The sequence below is a fragment of the Lepisosteus oculatus genome, chromosome 12, assembly GCF_040954835.1.
Source record: "Lepisosteus oculatus isolate fLepOcu1 chromosome 12, fLepOcu1.hap2, whole genome shotgun sequence".
Classification (NCBI taxonomy): Eukaryota; Metazoa; Chordata; class Actinopteri; order Semionotiformes; family Lepisosteidae; genus Lepisosteus; species Lepisosteus oculatus.
This window is the reverse complement of record NC_090707.1, coordinates 34,423,545-34,436,861: the sequence shown is the minus strand read 5'-3', so window position 1 is coordinate 34,436,861 and position 13,317 is coordinate 34,423,545. Positions and strand designations below refer to the sequence as shown.

Genomic DNA, 13,317 nt, shown 5'->3' with positions numbered 1-13,317 from the left:
ATTATTAGGAGGCCATGATTGGTAAGGGCCAATGGGAAATTTGGCCAGGACGCTGGGGTTACACCCCCTACTCTTTTCGAGAAACGCCCTGGCATATTTAATGACCACAGAGAGTCAGGAACTCGGTTTTACGTCTCATCCTAAGGTTCTCATATCGAACGTCTTTTGGTTGTGTGATCTGTGCCTGAAATCTGCTTTCTTCAGCTCATACTGTAAATGTTCTACCTGAGACTGTGATGACCAATGCTGAATACCGTGTTCTCTTAAGGACTGGTGTTTATTATAGGCCGGGTCTTGTTTTCCTATGGGAAAAATCATCCATCCATTACACCAGTCAACCACAGGGCAGACAGACACACCAGGGTCAATCTTCCCAGAAGCCATTTAACCTAACAGTATGTCTTTGAACTGTAGGAGGAAAGAAGAGCACCCAGAGGTAGAACTGAGCACAGAGATAGCAGCCCAGGAATTGAACCCCAGCACTGTGAGACTGCTAACCACTGCACCAAAGTGCATCCCTTAAATACAGTATGTCTGTATAAGAACTTTAAAATAAGAACTGTTGATCAATGCCAATGTAGTAAATTAATAGTATAAATGAATACACTTGTACAGTGTCAAGACTTAGAGCCGTGAGTGTCTCTTTCTTATCATTATACAAAAAACATTCAGCATCAGAAGACTAAAAGTTCTTCTTTTATTTATTCCCTTAAATAAACGTCCTTGTCTAATGCAACTGACATTTTTTGCGTGAGCTGAAGGCTTGATATAACACAACCGCGTGTGACGTATTTTCGAAATAAGTATGCCATCAAAACGCTTTGACTGGATAGCCAAAGCACAATGTCCGTCCATCCAATGTCAAATTTATTTGTGATTATTTGTGATATATTCACGGGTTTTTTGTATCTGATAAGCAAAAAGGTGCGAGGCGAGACAGGCAAAAGTGTATTGTCGGATCTTTCTTGATGAGCACCCATTACATTGAAACCATTTTAAAACACTCAATGGGCCTTCGGAAAGACTCGGAAAGGTTCGGAAACACTCGAGCGTGCCTCCTGGGTCTCGTCTCCGGTTCCTAACACAGCCCTTCCGTTTCCGGTGTGCGGCTCCGCCCCCGCGCGCAGGCGCCTGGAGTGCGCAGTCTCGGGATCCTACACCGCGTGGAGGGTCTCTGCAGAAGCCCGTGGTGGAGGAGCGTGCCGATCCTAAGTAAAGGAAAAATCCACGTTTAGAGGCTGGAAAACGTCCTTAGATGATCGAAGATGTTGGTGCTGTTCGAGACCGCCGCTGGCTATGCAATTTTTAAGGTAAGGAAAAATAAATGGGTGGGGGCTTCAGTAATTTGAACTAAGGAGAGCAAAGGGACCATCTTGTGCTACCGTGTGCGTGTCCTTTTTGCCCGCGTTGCCGATATGTTCATTCAAATAAAAGTGTTTTAAGGGAAATTAAAATGATCTGGGCATGAATGGTGGTACGCGGTGATCTTGGTGTGCGAAATTGTCTACGAAAAGGTGTAGGGGAAGAAGTTTGGAGTGCGGGCCCGTCGCTCTCTGCTACCACGTTGCGTGCAGACTGGCCACATGGGTTACATGTAACTTGGCATTAGGTCGAGGACTTTTAACTTTCATGCTTTCCAAATCTGATTGCTCGATCTTGCAGAAATCGGAATGAAAACAGCCTGCTGAGACGAGTAGAGAGAGAATCTGAAAATCGCAGCTAATAAACCTTTTTTTGAAAGGTTTCAGAATTCTGGGCGCATGAAAGAAACGATCGTCCACTTTTTATATATATATTTAGCGAAACGCTAAACAGTTTCAGAAAAGTATCGTTAGATGGTTAGAGGTGTATTGCATTGGAACAACTTTTGGCTCGGCGTGTTTGATCTCAATATGATCTCTAACGCAGGGCACGATTTCACGTTGTGTTTTTTTCTTGTTAAACTTTGCTGATGCAACAAGAAAAAGACGTTAATTCCAGGGTGAAAAGTATGAGGGAAAATGTAGTTCTGCATTTACACAAAATGTTACAAAGCAGGTAAAGAGACGTTCGTTCTGTTGGCTTGACGGGGAATAGGTGCAGCTACATTGGGGAACTTTATTGAACGCTCAGTGGGAGTGGGAGTTGATATATCTGTCTTGATGGAATGGTCGAAGTCAAAATCGTTTAATAAGAAAATGTCGAATAAGACAACCGGTAAGGATAAGCAGTGTAGCCCAAGATCTGTTTAAAAATGAGTTAATCCATAGTGAGTCGACAGGCGACTCTTTTTAGTGTTTCTAACCCCTTAAACTTTTTTTTCAGGTTCTCAATGAGAAAAAACTCCAGGAGGTGGACAAATTGTGGGAAGAATTCCAGACTCCAGAAAGAGCAAATAAAATGTAAATACATTTTCATTTTGTGGTTTTTTTAAACGTTTAAAGGCTTTTCTTTTACCTTGTAGGTATGTTACCAACCTCTAGGATTGAAATCAACCCTTCTGTATAAATCTTCAACTTCCCAGAAACTAGACTAAGCTTTTATTTAAGTGGAAAACCTACAGTATGCATACTTTGGACAGAATTGTATAAAACAAGTCATTTTATTTAATCTGATTGACAGAGTACTGTGTTAGGCTGGTGACAATTCCTGTACAGATTAAACAGTCTGCTCTGGATATGTGTTATTTTATCAAGTGTTTTGAATACGCTTAAGTCAGTTCTTTTTTTCTGATTGTTTGATCTGAATTTAATCTTTCTTTTGCCAGAGTGAAACTCAAACACTTTGAAAAATTCCAGGACACCACAGAAGCACTGGCAGGTACGATGTTTTTTGGGGTTCAATTTAAGAATTTAGTGGTATCCCAAACAGTCCTGCACTTCCATGTATGTGGTTCTTCGCGTCTCCTGATGCGAAAAGTTTTTGGTTTTATTGCTTCCTGTGCTTGTACGTGAACATACAAAAAAGGTTTTTGTGAGAAACTGTTTTTATTCTGTTAGTTTAATACACAGATATTGTCATATCCTTAGTTAGTTCACCCCTAACTTTTACAGTTATGTTCTGTGAGAGCCGTTGACAACCAGTACTCAAACAAAAAAAGGAAACCTGTAAAAAAATGCAGTTAAGGCCTACATGGTAGTTTTTACTTTTGACTCTGCTGTCGATGATGCATTCTGTGTTGCCTGAGTGAAAAACAAATGAGGTCAATTTTCAGTTTTCGTCACTACCACTGAGACAGCAGTGCAGCGGGAGAATCGATCGCATTCGGGGGAGAAACATTGCCTGCTGGCGTTTGTGGGCCACGGGCTTCTCCCTCCGCTCCTTGGTGGTTTGTTTTGGCCATTGCTGGTCTGCCCGCCACGCCTAACGCTGTCCAAATCTCTCGCTAGCTGCCACCGCATTGGTGGAGGGCAAGATCGGGAAGAGCCTGAAGAAGGTCCTGAAGAGGGTTGTGGCGAAGGAAGCCCACGAGCAGCTGGCCATCAGCGATGCCAAACTGGGCGGCGTGATCAAAGTACGACCGCGGCTCCCTGGGCCTTTGCGTAAAGATGACCGGTTGACGTTTTGAAGTTTCCGCGTTTGCGAATGCGGAGGCCCCTTTTTTTGTGTCTTTGGTTTCCAGTGGCTTAATGATCCCAAGAATTCTGTCAGCCTGTTAAAAGATTCCCCCCAGATCACGCGGCTAGGGAGGTGATTCCCAGCTCCTGTGATTGCCACGTGTCAAGGACTTTTTCCTGCTGTCAATCAAGCAGTTCAGGGTAGCTCTGACACCAGAAAAAAAACCTTAGCTGCGCCTTTTCACTGGTTGAGAACCCGCAGGCATTGATAGTTGTGTGCATTCTTAAATATTAAGAAGGAAATGGCAGAAAACCTCATGTTGCTTCTTTGATTTCCTTCCTCAATTAAAAACACAGAACCCGCAGTGCTCCCAGCAGCCATCAGTGTCAGGCTCTTGTAAGGTTGACAAGGGTGTTAGATCTTGTTGAGATCACTTAAAGTTGGATGTCTGCCAGGTGTGCTGCACCTGCATCATTAAAGCAGTGGGATAGACTTCAATTTCTTTTGTTGGTAGTAGACAATATAAAGTGTCGGTATGATTTAAAGTTTACATCTTATTCTTGGTGTCTGTATTGGATCAAAGCACTTTGGAGATGCGTTGTGAGACAGTTTGATAGGGTGTATTGGGTGGGGGGTTGTTAAATGGCAGCCTAGAGGTAAAACACGATGTCCTCCTGGTGTGTGTGTGTACTAAGATCCCACTCCGCCCCCCACAGGACAAGCTGAACCTGAGCTGCGTGCACAGCCCAGCCGTGGCGGAGCTCATGAGGGGGATCCGGAACCAGATGGAGGGGCTGATCACCGGCCTGCCCCCCAGGGAGATGAGTGCCATGGCCCTGGGGCTGGCTCACAGGTGGGTGGAGCTCCCCAGGACAGAGGGGGATAGGGTGGGGGCGCAAATCAAACCCTTTCTGGCTGAGCGGGGCTGCGCTGTCAATGATTACATTCTGCTGGCTGAAATGCTTCGTGAAGAATCTCGTCAGAATTCGTCACTACCACTGAGACGGCAAGCCTCGATCGCATGGGTAATGCAGAGTTGTACAGAGTTGTCATTCTGCAGTGTTAGGTTTTTGATATTAAACGTCATGATGTGACCTGCCTAATTCCAGAATTCCAGAATCGGTTGTCAGTCTTGGAAGAGGTTTGTTGCTGGTGGTTCTGTGCTCAGATTGTCTTGTGGTTGTTTTTTTTTCCCCAGCCTGTCTCGGTACAAGCTGAAGTTCAGCCCAGATAAAGTGGATACCATGATCGTCCAAGCTATCTGTAAGTAACAGTTAAGATATAAAAAATGTTTGTAAAGTACCATAGGTTCAACTGTTCTCCCGCAATTTCTGTATTTTACGTAGGTTCCTGACTGCAAATATATAAATGTGCTTTGCTTTAAAGATCTCATTGGTAATCCTCCAATTTTAAGAACATGGGATATGTTACAAATAAGAGGAGGCTGTATAAAAAAGGTGCCTCCTGTTCTTAGTTTTAAAATCACTTCCCCTTTGTTTTCATTTGTGCCCTCAACATTTCCCTGCTGATTCTGACCAGACTTTGGCAGTGCCTTTTAGGGTTTTAATAATTGAATCGGGTCTTTTTGTAGCTTTCTATTTTCAGGATTGAAGAGGTTTTTAGTGTGTCAGTGTTGTATTTCAGCGAATATTCCTAGCTAATAAGACCTAGCTAATATTCTAATAGTTTTTTGTCATGTCTTTTGAAACCAGTATGTTCCAGAGCTCATCTTTGTTACTAAATTGCTTTAGAAAACCACATTGAATCCAGGGGAGGTGTGACCTCGAGCACTGGTTTGGAGAATGGAGATGAAAGCTGATATTTTGGATGTACATTTGGATTTGTTTGATACACCTGTTCAAACGGTTCTTCTCGAGACCCGACTTTTGTTCTCTTAATTCAAACAGCTCTGCTTGATGATTTGGACAAGGAGCTGAACAATTACATCATGCGATGCAGAGAGTGGTATGGCTGGCACTTCCCTGAACTGGGAAAAATCATCACGGATAACCTGGCGTACTGTAAGGCTATCCGAAAAATAGGTAGGTCACGCAGGACTTGTCCGACGGTGTCAATGGTTTGACATTAGGAATGTGGAAAATACTTAGATGTGCAGCGATTAATGTTCTGTGCAGCAATTTAAAAACAAAAAGCAGCAATGAGCACTGTTGATCATCCCTTACTATTTTAACAGGTAATTAAAAGCAAAAAGAAAAAATTTGCCCCGAAAAGAAAATAGTGACGTGTATCATTATAAAGCTAAAGCTGAAGCATATTGAAATTAACCGGTATTTTTATGGCCAGTTTTTAAAACGGTCAGGGTGAATATTTGTAACGACTGGTGCAGTTTACTTCGTCTACCTCCCACATTTGCAAAGCGCATGGGTTAAGGGTTTTACCTCATTTGTGAGGAATAATGGTTTATTTCTCTGGCAATAACAGAAAAGATTTCCGTGTCTTCCTTTCACACTAGCTGCCTGTCAGGCTTGTCTTCTGTTCTGCTGTTGTACAGAAAAGGCAATCTGAGTTGTTTGTAGCTTCCTCTGTACGTTACAGAGCAACGAGTGATCTTGGCAGAAGCGAAGAGGGAGTTACAGTATGTGCTGAAGCAGTAATGTCTCAGTGCTTTGCCCAGTTACCCAACTAATAGAGCATCTGAAGGCTGCAACATAGATATCTTAAGTCCTTGTTACAGTCGGGTTCTTATAACTTACATGTAGTGTACGTGCTTGGTTTCAGGAGCTCGCACGAATGTGGCGAGCACAGATCTTTCTGATATCCTGCCAGAAGAGGTGGAGGGCGAAGTGAAAACGGCTGCCGAGATCTCCATGGGCACTGAGGTTTCCGAAGAAGACATCGCCAACATCTCACACTTGTGTGACCAGGTATGCATAACGGAATAGATGGGAAACATATAGCGATGGGTCAGGCAAGGTACTTTTTTGATTCAGATGGTTATAACGGAGGTTATGAAAGGTTTTAGGTGGTGTGTAAAGAAGCATCTTGCTCTAACCTCAACTCCTCTTAGCCTCTGGTGTTGTTGGGTTGCTAGGGGTGGTGGTATATATGGTAAATCCAAATACTGCAGTGATCTATCTGTATCTGTTTTCAGTGATCATATGGGACAGCAGTGATGAGGAAGACTTAAAGTCATCTCCCTGAATTACCTGTGTAGGCTTTTAAGTCACTACCTCTTCTGAGCTGTAACATGATCATTTATTGCATTTCACATGAGCTTTTTAAAGCTTGCTTTCAGCTTGATCCCCAAGCAGATATTGCAATCATTTGTTTTTTTTGGGGGGTGTTATGAAATGTACTGCGGCCGTTTTAGAGTGCTTGGAGCCGTGACTATGAAGGAATGGTGTTTTCCCTTAGGTCATCGAGATCTCAGAGTACCGAGCGCAGCTGTATGACTACCTGAAGAACAGAATGATGGCCATAGCGCCCAATCTCACTATCATGGTGGGAGAGCTCGTGGGGGCGAGACTTATCTCGCACGCCGGTGAGTTTGCACAGCAGCAACAGGCTCCAATTTGCAGGCAAGGCTTCGTAGTTCTTTTCAAGAGCTGAAGTGGAGGCCATCTCACATGTAATTGCTTTACGCAGTTGGGTGACTGTTGCGTGCGTAATATAGGCAAGTAGTATGTACTGTAGTGTTTTTTAAAAGATATCTAGCCTAGATGTATACATTTTACAGATGTGTAGAAAATGGTGTTTTATATATGGAAATAACACTGCAGTTCAGAATATCACCTAAATTTGATCAAAGAGAACAGCGGTGATGATGATGACCTATTGTCACTTCCCTGAATCACAAATGTGGGTTTTAAGTCACTACCTCATCTGAGCTGTTCCCTGATCCTCGCCTGAAAACTTGCTAGTGGGTCTCTTTTTGTGCAATTTTAAAGTGTTCACAGAGATCTTTCCGCTGAAGTGCACGTGATGAAATTTTAAAACCAGTTCTGTGGGTTACAATTGCAGTGGTGGTGAAATGCTGTACTTCTAAGTACTTCATCCACCAGAGCTTGATCTAGGAACGAGGGAATTTTATAAAGAAAGGTGCGTCTTCGCAAAAACCTGACACCCCTATAATTTAAATATAAGTTCAGTTGAGATTGAGATTTTTATATTCTAAATGGTGGATTTGCAAGCCATAGTTACTACATTTTAACATTTAGTATTTTTTTTCCCCCCAAAGAATCCCAAAGTTCTTCACATCCACCACTGAACTGCAACACCTACTTAGGGAGATTGTGCAAGTCCAGAGTGGACTTGAGACAGGATGTCAGGGTTAACACCCCTACAACGTCTGAACAATGCCATGGGATCTTTAACTATGAATATGAAGTGGTCAGCATTTTGGTTTTGGTTCTGACCCAGTGGGAAGAGTGCCAATGATTGATCAACACCAGCTTTCGCTACCTGCTTTCTTTAGAGATCACTAATGGAGGTGTAGATGAGGCTCAGCCTTGCTTAGCTTCTTAACATCTAGGCTGTTATTGGACTGCAAGGTGGCAACACTTCTGCATTGTAAGTGTGACGATGCTGATAAATCACTTAATTGTAAAATGTCTGTGTTCTCCTTACAGGATCTCTGTTAAATTTAGCTAAACACCCAGCCTCCACGGTTCAGATCCTCGGAGCAGAGAAAGCTCTGTTCAGGGCTTTGAAGACCAGGCGGGATACCCCTAAGTATGGGCTGATCTACCATGCATCATTAGTAGGACAGACTACACCAAAGAACAAGGGCAAGGTGAGATTGTGGCGAGTGGGAGAACCAGTTCTGCATGAGCAAATCTGTCAGTAGCCTGACAGTCTGGTGAAGCTGGGAGCTGAATGTTGGGCTTGTTCTCTCTGCAGATCTCTAGAATGCTGGCGGCCAAAGCCGCTCTGGCAATTCGATACGACGCCCTAGGAGACGACACCAACGCGGAGATGGGAACTGAAAACCGAGCCAAGCTGGAGGCCAGGTTACGACATCTAGAGGACCGAGGAGTAAGTATGAGTTAGACCTTGGATAGTTGTGATTTAAGGTTCCTCTTTTACTGAAGTTATACAGTTCAAGCTACAAGTCTATAATTTGAGTGCAAGGAGATGCAAAGAGATCCATGTGCCTTCCATAACAGGAGTGATTGGGATACAGTGTTTCAGGATGCATTTGAGAACCAGAGGAAAGCAGCTTTGAGCGGCTAACCAAATCTGAACCGTTCCTCGTAATGAGAAGTTTTTGTAAAATTCTAGCACGCAGCGTTTTGGGTTATGGATTTTTTCATTTGTATTGATCAACTGTGATTTATCAATACGATCAATTGATTCATATTAACCGAGAGTGCCCCTTGAGGCCTTATCAGGTATTAGACATTTAACCGGGTTGGCTTGACAATGGGATAGTAGACCTTTCAAGAAAATTCTGTGGGAAGTCCAGAGTGAAAGAACCTGACTAGGCACCCCAAATTAATTCTAAAATAATAATAATAATAGCTTACACTTATATAGTGCTTCTCTGGACACTCCACTCAAAGCACTCTACAGGTAATGGGGAATCCCACTACCACCACCAATGTGCAGCCCCACCTGGATGATGCAACAGCCTATTAGCGGGGAGGGGAAGAGAAGTAATGAAGCCAATTCATAGATGGGGATTATTAGGAGGCCATGATTGGTAAGGGCCAATGGGACATTTGGCTAAACCCCTGTTCTTTTCGAGAAACGCCCTGGGATTTTTAATGACCATAGAGAGTTAGGACCTCGGTTTTACATCTAATCTGAAAGAAGATGCCCGTTTGCAGTATACAATACTTGCCCTGGCTAAGTTACAGTTCAGGCTTTTGTAATTTAGCCTTTCCTCATTTCCCAACGTTATGAGCCGCTGAGGCATGTTTGGATCCCTTTCTTGCGGTGCAAAGTTCCCTTCCTCTTTTGAAGCTCTGTGGGTTAAAAAAAGGTCTCGTTCGTGCCAAAGTGTTCTGTATAGACCAAGATCGGTACAGTGTTCCCTTTGTCTCTCCCCAGATCAGAAAAATAAGTGGCACAGGAAAGGCCTTGGCAAGGGCGGAGAAGTACCAGCACAAGAGGTGAGCTTTCCTGTGCTCCCTCATCCATCTGTAAACACCTCATGCCAAGTTCATTTTCCCCCCACCCCCACCCCCTCTGCTGTCTTTATAGTCCACATCAGTCCTTTTAGCCAAAACGTAACCTGCTTTGACTTTGTAACACTTTGAAGTGTTTTGAAGACCATAGCTAGTTGGAAGTGTCTGCTTTTTTAAACTTTTTCTTGGATGTTGACAGCCAGACAGGCCTGTTTTTCCACAAATGTGGCAGTAAAAATTTAAGTTAACCCCCCCCCCATCCTCTGTTTTTGTGAAACTGGGGTAAAGGGAATGGGTTGATTTCAGACTTTACAGGCTGTGGGCACTTACAATTTAGACAATCCCAGATTGGACCTAACTTTAGAGGAAAGGGGGGGTTTGTGTAGCGTCGGTTGTCTTCCTTAGGAACAAAGCACACCCTTCTGAAAAGCTTGGATCTTGATGTGTTGCTGTGAAAATGTCTTGGCAGTGAGGTGAAGTTCTACGACCCCTCCGGCGACTCCACTCTGCCCTCCGTCTCGAAGAAAAGGAAATTTGAGGAAGAGGAGGAAGAAGAGGCTGGAGAAGTCAAAGCGAAGAAAGCTAAAGAAAGCGTGTTAGAAGGTCAGTACATGGATTTGTAAGAATTTTTCCCCTATCCTTGATAAATGTTCTGGAGTATTGCCTCATGAACAGATTCTCCATTGTATTATTGTATGCCTTTGATTTAAGACCATACCATATACATTAAAATGTACAGTTTCCGTTAAAAGTGGCATTTTATTGCATGCCTTGCCAGTCTTAGTCCTTGTCACTCGGCTGATTTATTAATCAAATCTTTCATGAGCCAGAAGTGAACCTCACAGAAGTCGTAACGATGATAATGACGCGTGCATAATTGCTTCTTTGACACAAGCAGTCAATGGAATTGACTAGCTGACTGTTAAAGCTGTAGTGCAAAGGAGCTCACCAGCCTGAGTCCAGGCTCTAAACTGAGGCATTGATGGTTGTGTTTTGTGCGAAACAGAGGCAGCGGAGACCGAAGTGAGTGAACCGCCCAAGAAGAAGAAGAAAAAGGAGAAGAAGAAGCAGCAGGAGGAGGAGGAGGCAGCAGAGGAAGAGCCTTCCACCAGCATGGCCGTTGAAGAGGTAGGGGCCTGGGGTGACCAGACGTCCAGTTACGCCTGCGGTCTGGGGTGTTGGGTTGAAAAGACAGAGACTCTGTGATTTTTAGTTAACCTGCCATTGTGGCTGAAACATTAGTTTCTCTGGTGTGAATCTTTTTCACTAATAAATCTTGAGTCTATGAAGTTCCGAGTGTTTTGAGTCATCCAGGTCTCCAGTATCATTCAAAGAGTTACCAACCAGACAAGTCCTTTCTGCCTTTCGGCCTGTTTGGTGGTATGATTTGACAGCGCATTGGCACGGTTCAGATTTATTTGGAGACTGTAACCAGACTAGAACCAAAGCCACTTTATTTTTTTGTTTTGAATTTGTGTTTTGAATGGATAGCTTGGTAGATAAAAAATACTGAAGGAGGGAAAAAAAACATTTGGGGGGTTTATGAAACTTGAAACTGAGATTGGTGAGATTTGGTGGGCTAACTTAAACCTTTCCCCATTTGTTTAGAAGACAGAAAAGAAGAAGAAGAAAAAGAAGAAAGTCAAGGAGGAAGAGGAAGACTGATAAACTGCACATTTATTTTTTAATCTGTTTTTTTTTTCCTTTATTGTGAAACTGCAAGTACTGTACAAGCTTTTTTTGACTCACGGATGGTGTGCAGGAAAGAACATTGACAAAGAATAATGCACAGTGATTTTCCCCATCCAGTAATTCATTCTTGTTTTTACGCGTGTACGGAGACCAAAATCTGGAAATGTTACTCCGCGTAAAAAAAAAGCAGCTTACTCTTCAGTTCATGAATCAAATCTGACACAAGAGTAAGGATGTTTCCATGATGGAATAAGCAGTATAGCCACCGTGCTTTAGAAAGATTGGTGGTAACAATCCGGAGTGTGCAGCTAGCAGGGTCTGGAGGATTTGTGCAGGCTGGCTGTGTGTCAGTGGCCTCAGGTTGGCTGATCTGCCAGTGATTTATCATTCTCCTGTACGTGTAGGGTGTTAACAGTGAGAACCGTCTTCTGTTTTAGGCCTCATCTGTTATAGGCTTGCAGTTCTAAAACAGTTGGGTATCTGAGGAGTGCACGTCTTGGCAGATACCTGTGAAGTTCTTGATCTGCCACTAGCTGTTGTCCCCAAGTTAAATTCCTGCAGTGAAGTGCAATTTGTGATTTGTAAAAAAAGGCCCTAAAGAGGAGAATGTTAAATGTTCCCAGATCTTTTTGCATTTCTTTAATGCATTAAATATTTTACAATATTTGTGATCCAGTGCTTATTTTTCTTCCTTATGGTGTAAAATGTATTGTTGCAAAGTTAGTTACTCCTCTGTAATCTTGCCTTTGTCAAAAAACAGATGACACCAGGCTTGCAGACTGTCAGAAGAAAGTCTTGATTAGTCAAGAGGCTGGTCTGCATGTGTCATATGTGGAAATGATAAAGATGCAGTCAACACTTTCTTAATCAGTATCTGTTGGTCAGATCTGACATTGAGCAAGAGCTTGTAAATTATATATAAAAATGTACATGCTGTATTCCTGCAAATATTCTTGCAGCTGAAGTGTGAAAAACATTCAATGGGCTAATCCATATTGGGTAGGTATTGTAAAAAATAGGCAAGTCACATTTTATGAAGAGAGGTTGTTGCTCGTCCTCGCCTGTGACCTGAACTGGAGCACATAGCCACTACCACCTGTGGAGCAGAGCTGATTTAATACATAATGGAAGCCTCTTCAAGGAACTTCAGCTGTTGCAAATGTTTACCTTGTGTGTATGCATCACTGAACGAGTACATTAAATGGACGAGTACCGAGATATCCTGGACATCTTTTTTTTTTTTAAACTAATTATAGCAGTAGTCATTTTCCACTTGCAAACCTTTTTGATAGTCTACAAAATCCACAAATGTATTTGGAAGGCACTTGCTGTAGGTCTGATGTCGCTCAAGTAATTTTGTCCAATATGCAAAATTTCATGTTTTACAGAATACATGATGGGACAAAGTTATTAGAGTACATATTTGAAGCCATACCCATTTGATCATTTGAAATTGATCTTTGTGGTAATAGCTCATATGGCCTTATAGTCAATCACATCACTTTCAATTGGAAGAGTTGCTCTGCAGAAAACAACTGTAGTTACAGTTAAGGGTTTTATTGCTATTCTGAACTGTCCTTCTCTCTGACCTTGTGATAGGCTGGTCTCCTCTCCAGGTATAGGGTAGTGTGGTCTTAGACCTTCCTTCTGCTGGATTCTTCTGGGATAAACTGGTTTGCCATGGCCTTCATCATGATTAGCATTTTTCTGACAATGAATGGATTATTCATTTGTACCAGACACATTAAGGGTCCCTTTTTTTAAAAAAACCAAAAGGCTTAGATTTAACTTTGATTTGGGCTTCACCCCATTTAGACTCTGTCTCCTTTCTTTATATCTTGAGAAAGTCCAATTAAGGACAAATAATCCAGTGACTGTTGTCGCATGCATGACCTCCATTGAGCCCCTGATATCACCCACATCTGAGACTGAAGTCACACTGCTGCTCTGTGAAATCATGGATTTCTCCCACAAGCTAATGCCTATAGATATTAATCTT

General features: G+C 42.7%; 1 protein-coding gene and 2 non-coding genes across 3 annotated transcripts; all 3 read left to right on the top strand.

The window, feature by feature from the left end:
* The first annotated feature begins 1,111 nt into the window (after nt 1-1,111).
* On the top strand, nt 1,112-11,982 carry nop58 (NOP58 ribonucleoprotein homolog (yeast)). The gene is made up of 15 exons (XM_015359390.2): nt 1,112-1,310; nt 2,305-2,381; nt 2,747-2,799; nt 3,369-3,493; nt 4,254-4,390; nt 4,736-4,800; nt 5,445-5,579; nt 6,277-6,422; nt 6,913-7,039; nt 8,127-8,290; nt 8,398-8,532; nt 9,550-9,611; nt 10,096-10,229; nt 10,633-10,754; nt 11,235-11,982. Exons 1-15 carry the CDS (start codon nt 1,266-1,268, stop codon nt 11,289-11,291), a joined length of 1,584 nt encoding a protein of 527 aa, XP_015214876.2. The 5' UTR covers nt 1,112-1,265; the 3' UTR covers nt 11,292-11,982.
* Nucleotides 3,130-3,224, top strand: LOC138242122 (small nucleolar RNA SNORD70). Its single transcript, XR_011191377.1, has one exon. It is a non-coding gene; the product is annotated as a small nucleolar RNA SNORD70 (small nucleolar RNA).
* On the top strand, nt 7,308-7,391 carry LOC138242126 (small nucleolar RNA SNORD11B). The gene has a single exon (XR_011191381.1). It is a non-coding gene; the product is annotated as a small nucleolar RNA SNORD11B (small nucleolar RNA).
* Nucleotides 11,983-13,317: the final 1,335 nt, after the last annotated feature.